Here is a 6,870-nt window from a genome sequence, read left to right on the forward strand (position 1 = left end):
CAGAAACTAGAATTTCACTGGTAACCGTCGTTAGGTCGAACGTACGGGCTAGGAAAAAAAACCATTTTGATGTAAAATTTTATAAAAACGTCTAACACGTGGAGAAAATTTGCTCATAAAAGGTCCCCTATATTGGGCCTTAGGGAGACCCATAGGGGAAGTGGGGAAGGGAACCATTTTCTTAATAAGGTTTACACTCTATATAATTATGTACCTATAGTTCACAGACCTATTTAGTAATTTTCATTGTTGACGTAATAATAATTATTTTAATCACTATAGTTTTGCACCAGGTTTCAAAAGCTGCATGGGGTACTGAGCAACCTATCAATAAAAGTTACTATCATGATGAATGATAATGCGTAGGTATTAAGGCACCCTAAGTATAGATTCAACCTAACACATGTGAATAATGCACAACAATTATTGATTGTAATGTATAACTTATTGAGGGGCATTGGCACAATAATACCTACCTGTGATAGGTATACAATAAGAGATAGTCATGCTGGTATCCAACAGATACCTACTAATAAGGTGGGTCTATTCACCAGTAGCCAGTAGGTTACTCACAATGGGCAACTACCTAGGTAGGTACCTAACATGCCTACAATGGAGGAGTTGCAAATGGGTAAAAATTTTAAATAAATGGTCGATTCCTATGTAAAAAGTTGGGAAAAATCCAAATACCTACATATTATGTATGTAGGTCTAGTAATCCAGGCATGTAGGTACCTGATGTTATAGGTGCGAATATATATATGTAGGTATTAGATTCCTGAGCTTTTCAGGCCTTTAATATGTACTCGTATTAGGCACATAATTATGACCTACACATCATAGGCTGGCGTGAATAAAGTAGGTAGATGAAACCTACTTACGTAGGCTAGTCAACTCTGGTGCGTAATATACGAAACGGCTGCATTAGAATCATACATATTAGATTTAGATCCTGCAAGATCAAAACGAGTTCTTCAACAAGAGAAAATTTGCATGAAAATAGGCATTGAACGAAAGAAAAATTGCAAGATCAAAACGAGTTCTTCAACAAGAGAAAATTTGCATGAAAATAGGCATTGAACGAAAGAAAAATAGCTCTATGATGCATGCATTACTGTATTACAGTCATGATACTCAGTAAGTACCTACCTACATAATATGTATGTAGGTCTAGTAATCCAGGCATGTAGGTACCTGATGTTATAGGTGCGAATATATGTAGGTATTAGATTCCTGAGCTTTTCAGGCCTTTAATATGTACTCGTATTAGGCACATAATTATGACCTACACATCATAGGCTGGCGTGAATAAAGTAGGTAGATGAAACCTATAGTTATATAAAAATGTACATATCTACCTACCTACTTACGTAGGCTAGTCAACTCTGGTGCGTAATATACGAAACGGCTGCATTAGAATCATATTAGATTTAGATCCTGCAAGATCAGTGCTAGGTCGCGGGTTCGATTCCCGCCCGGGGCGGATTTTGTCCCGGACGGATAAGGTTTTTTCAGAACGGCTGGCTTTCTCCTATCCTGTCTTCCTTTTCTCTTCGATTTCGGGACGATAAGACATTAGCAGTTAAAAGTTTCCTCTATCAAACCTCTTAAAAAAGAAGAAAAAGGAAATGACTACGTCACCGGTAGAGATAACTACTGACATATTTATCATTCTACCTACGTATTAATAACCAAAAATAGACCACCGCGTGTGTTTAAGTGGGAGTTAAAATTGACCAGCGCTGATTTAAACCGGAGTTTGAGTCGAAATCTACTGACATATTTATCATTCTACCTACATATTAATAACCAAAAATAGACCACCGCGTGTGTTTAAGTGGGAGTTAAAATTGACCAGCGCTGATTTAAACCGGAGTTTGAGTCGAAATAAAAACATTGCCCACAAGAAGCTTAGGAACCGCGGAGAATAATTCTCAGAACTTCCAGCTGATCTATTACTAAGATGATATCATCATAATCAAGATCAAGGTTACTCTGCGACATAATCGTGTTAAAAATATGTATGTACAGGGTGGATATTTACGAGTGGAAGCCCTTCGCACTCAATTTTTTTTAAGAGGTTTGATAAAGGGAACTTACTGTAACTGCTAGGTGCACCTGATCAGGTCCGCCTGTCGGGTCTACCTGATACCTGAGGAGCACACAAACTATCAGGTAGACCTCATCAGGTCCACCTGTCCGGTTTGCCTGATATGTACAATAAGAGGTTTGATAAAGGGAACTTACTGTAACTGCTAGGTGCACCTGATCAGGTCCGCTTGTCGGGTCTACCTGATACCTGAGGAGCACACAAACTATCAGGTAGACCTCATCAGGTCCACCTGTCCGGTTTGCCTGATATGTACAATTGCACACACAATATGAGTTAGACCTGACAGGTAGGTACGGCTGAAACGGTCCGCCTGTCAGGTCTACCTGATACCCGATAAGCATGAGCACACACACTATCAGGTAGACCTGACACCTGATCAAGTCTACCTGATAGTGAGTGGCTGGCCTTACCAACTGGTCATTGGAATCGGATAATCGCCTCTTCAAAATGTTACCATTCATGCTAACGAGAATTCATTTTCGAGTAACCAATTATACTGTGTTATTCATCCATATAAGGTTGAAATATGTAAAAAGCAACATATTTTCCTTTTCTGAGAATTTTCGATGATAAATGGCGAAGAAAATACTATTTATAAATAACAATGGAATGAAAATAAACAAAACCACTGAATCAGCAGTATCCACTAAATGAACGTGTCTTGCATTATTGCCAGGGCAGTTTTTATGGGCATCATATGAGGGGCTAGGATGGTGGATGGTCTATCACAGGCCATTTATCGTTAAAGCAAATGATATTCACATCAAGTATGAGATTTTTTTTCTTTTACAAGAACAAGTTCCTCCTCAAAAAATATTGAAAAATTATGAGCCAGGACTGTATATATATTATTACTTATTAGGAAGCCAGGCAAATATTGGGGAATGCCGAGGACTTTCGAAAACAAACAATAAAAATTTGAAACAAACCTTGAACTTTCAAAACTTCCGAGTTTGGAAAGCTTCATTGCATTTCTAGGAACTAAATCAAAAAAACTACTGAGGAATCCCACAGCGGGGAATTAATTACCTACTTCATGAGAATTTAGATTTTCTTATTCATTTCATGTTGTTCTACATAGGTTCGGTGGAAAGGTTCATTTGAAGACGTAAACTTTTTCTTTACTAACAAGAGTCTGGCATTATCATAATTCAATAAGTTGTTATCAGAAAGTTGGAACATTTCTTTGCTATGCTATGAAAATCAAAGGTCGACGTTAATTGCATTCGTATGTCTCTACAAGGTTTATCAAAAGTCTGGGATAAAAACTAATCTACATAATAATGAACCACACATTACCTCAATATTTTCAAACTATAAAACAAATAAGAACATGAACGAGATATTTCGAAAAAATCAACTTCAGCCATTTATAATATTAAGTATTATCATCAGTTTCGGAATTAATATACATGTTTAACAAAACTTAAAATTCAAATTATGCGCTACTAAAAATTAAAGATGACAAATATTGTTAAATAATAATCATCACAAATTAAATGATTTCAGACTGTAAATTTTCGTACGTTCATAACTTCCTGGATTCAACCTAATTATCACATTATCACCTATGCTAAGTTAACAGACTAGGTAGGTATTGATGAAGTGTCTATTTTAACGTTATCTGCAATAAATTTACTCTGCCACGGGCTGCCGTGATTGGGTGTGGTGTTGTGAATGTTTAGTCCTGGATTCAACCTAATTATCACATTATCACCTATGCTAAGTTAACAGACTAGGTAGATATTGATGAAGTGTCCATTTTAACGTTATCTGCAATAAATTTACTCTGCCACGGGCTGCCGTGATTGGGTGTGGTGTTGTGAATGTTTATCTCCTCTGTAGGTACCTATTGGTCTAAATCTAAACCCATGCAAAAAATGATCTCCCATCACTGCGAACACAATAAAAATCTCTTTTTTAAGTGAATACCTATTAACGGGCCTTTGTCTTTCATGATACCTATCAAGGTATAGAGATTTTATCAAGTGTAGAAAACTTTAGCTAATAAAAATGATGACTCCTAATTGGTATGTGTCGACTCTGGTGAGCATAGAATTCTATACTTATCAAGATACTTACAGCTTGGTGTAATAAAGGTAACTTGACGGCAAGGTACTTGACAAAGGTGATGACTCCATTGACCACAGCATTGCTGAACACAATCAGCAGATTCTTCATCAGCACCAAGTACGGTTTAATGTAGTCTGCAGTTTGCTTCAGAAAAGTTGGACCGTTCTTTGAGAACCATCTGAAAATGAGAAAGGTAAATGGATAATGAAGATCCGAGGATAGGAACACTTGAACTATGGAAGTGTGCGTTTTTTCTACGTGATAAGCATATGATGTGACAGTGACACTGGCTTTATATTGAGAATTTGAGAAGGTTCTTGGGTTGATAAAGGTACCAATATATTTACCCTAAAGCCATCCACGTTGCCAATTTCTGGAAATTCAAGATCTGATGTTCAAATTTGTTTCCGGACACAAAAAGTAAGTAAGTATTCACTGTGGAACTGAACTTTTCTATTGATTCACATGAATAATTATTACTCACTTGGAAGCATTGGCATATTGAATTTTGGCCTTAACTGATAGCTGTTCGTATGTTTTGAGTACACCTGCATCTTTGAGCGCCTGTCCTGTTTGTGACTTTTGGAAGCTCCCGTGTAAACTCACGTCATATGCCACAAATGCTGACAACGCCATTAGAGAAATTAAAATGAGCCATCGCAGAGGTGACGATTTACTGACTGTCATTTTGGTTGTTAATGTCTGAAACAAAGATGAGAAAGACCATTTTATAACTATCATTAGTCAAATATTAAATCGGTAATCACGATATTGGTGTCTTTGTTTAAAATAACACGTAAGAAAGGCGATATCAAGGGTTTGTTTGTTTGTTATTTAATATCAATAATGTAGGTAAGCATTACAGCCTACATCACTTGTGCATTTAGGAAATGAAGGTATAGGTAAACATGAAGTGAATATGACAGTAGTTAGGTCTGAAATCACCCAGAAAACGAAATAATTACAAAAAGTACACTGAACATTAAAGTAAAAAAGGTTAAATAAATATGAGGAATGAAAGAGTCAAAAGTCAAGGAATTTATGTAGCAGTGGTTACTGCTCGCATAGGACTAACAAGTCCCTTTACCTCAGCACTAGGTTATTAACATTATTGTGGTCAAAGCATTAAATTATACGGATGACAAAGTTGGGATTGAACCCAGGACCTCCTGATTACCAAGCGAGCGTCTTGACCACTACATCACCGAGGCAGGTTTCGAGCATTGAAACAGTCCTTAAATTTACTAGAGCTCTTAAAAAATCGCATAACTTTACAATATTCTACATGTACAAGTAGTGCTTAATTTAGACCGTCAGCTAAGAACAAGCTGTTCCATTATGCTAGCAGTTTAGGAGGTATCGATTGTAAGCTGATCTTTGAGAGATTTATGTTAATCGGTTTAGGAAATGAAGGTATAGGTAAACTTGAAGTGAATATGACAGTAGTTAAGTCTGAAATCATCCAGAAAACGAAATAATTACAAAAAGTACACTGAACATTAAAGTAAAAAAAGGTTAAATAAATATGAGGAATGAAAGAGTCAAAAGTCAAGGAATTTATGTAGCAGTGGTTACTGCTCGCATAGGACTAAAAAGTCCCTTTGCTTCAGCACTAGGTTATTAACATTACTGTGGTCAAAGCATTAAATTATACGGATGACAAAGTTGTGATTGAACCCAGGACCTCCTAGGAAGCGAGCGTCTTGACCACTACATCACCGAGGCAGGTTTCGAGCATTAAAACAGTCCTTAAATTCACTAGAGCTCTTAAAAAATCGCATAACTTTACAATATTCTACATGTACAATTAGTGCTTAATTTAGACTGTCAGCTAAGAACAAGCTGTTCCATTATGCTAGCAGTTTAGGAGGTATCGATTGTAAGCTGATCTTTGAGAGATTTATGTTAATCGGTTTGCCTACTTACATTATAGATATGAGTAAATCTGTATAACAGAAAAATATAAACAAAATAGAATATTGGAAGATTTTTTTTTCAAGACTTAAATACAAATAGGTAGTTTTTCTTTATCAGATTTCCACATAGGAAGTCCTTAGATAGAAAAAAAAACGATACAGTGATTACAGTTAGATATAGGTGAAAAGTATTTGGTTGTATGAAAACAGATTACAATTCACCAAGAGAAAATCTCACCTCGTGGGTTGAACAGAATACGATTAAACTGCGATTTCAATACGAGTGAACAAAATTTAGTGAAATTCTTTTAACATGAACAAAATTTAGTGAAATTCTTTTAACACAAACATTGAATAAAATATCTTTTATTTTACAATCTTGATTTTCATACCGTCTACACCTGCATGATTTCTGAAGCTGCATGATATTGATAGTGAAATGGTCTGTGGTCTGAGATGAGATTAGGGGCGGCTGTACGTTTTCATTTATAAACATTAAATAAATATTTGATAATGTTATTGATTTCCTAATGCTTCGTAATAAATTGAAATTTTACATATTCTTGAGAGTTCATTGCAACGGTTAATACATTAATTAGACTTACTTTATCATGGATACGCGTTGCTATCTTGAAAGCCCAGAAGAGGTTAGGTAGTAGAACAGCCGCGGTAGACAAAGACAGTAGGTAACACAGAAAAAAGACGGAAGAACACGCGAAGGCCGAAGGTTACGAAAACGAAACGTTACACAGTTATTACAATTAAATA

The 6,870-nt window shown here is 36.0% G+C and overlaps 1 protein-coding gene across 1 annotated transcript; it reads right to left on the bottom strand.

The window, feature by feature from the left end:
- Nucleotides 1–4,117: 4,117 nt before the first annotated feature.
- LOC103519766 lies at nt 4,118–4,910 on the bottom strand. The gene is made up of 2 exons (XM_026831135.1): nt 4,671–4,910; nt 4,118–4,364 (listed from the first exon to the last, which is right to left on the bottom strand). The coding sequence occupies exons 1-2, from the start codon at nt 4,871–4,873 to the stop codon at nt 4,118–4,120; spliced, it is 450 nt and encodes a 149-aa protein (XP_026686936.1). The 5' UTR covers nt 4,874–4,910.
- Between the last annotated feature and the right edge of the window lie 1,960 nt (nt 4,911–6,870).

This window comes from Diaphorina citri, unplaced genomic scaffold (assembly GCF_000475195.1).
Source record: "Diaphorina citri unplaced genomic scaffold, Diaci psyllid genome assembly version 1.1 scaffold2930, whole genome shotgun sequence".
NCBI lineage: Eukaryota > Metazoa > Arthropoda > Insecta > Hemiptera > Psyllidae > Diaphorina > Diaphorina citri.

Bases quoted from the DNA above. Each gene is read 5' to 3' on its own strand.
- LOC103519766 (XM_026831135.1), bottom strand. From the start codon at position 4,873: ATGACAGTCAGTAAATCGTCACCTCTGCGATGGCTCATTTTAATTTCT. The intron at 4,365-4,670 runs GTGAGTAATAAT...TCTCATTTTCAG, and splicing joins CAATATGCCAATGCTTCCAA to ATGGTTCTCAAAGAACGGTC.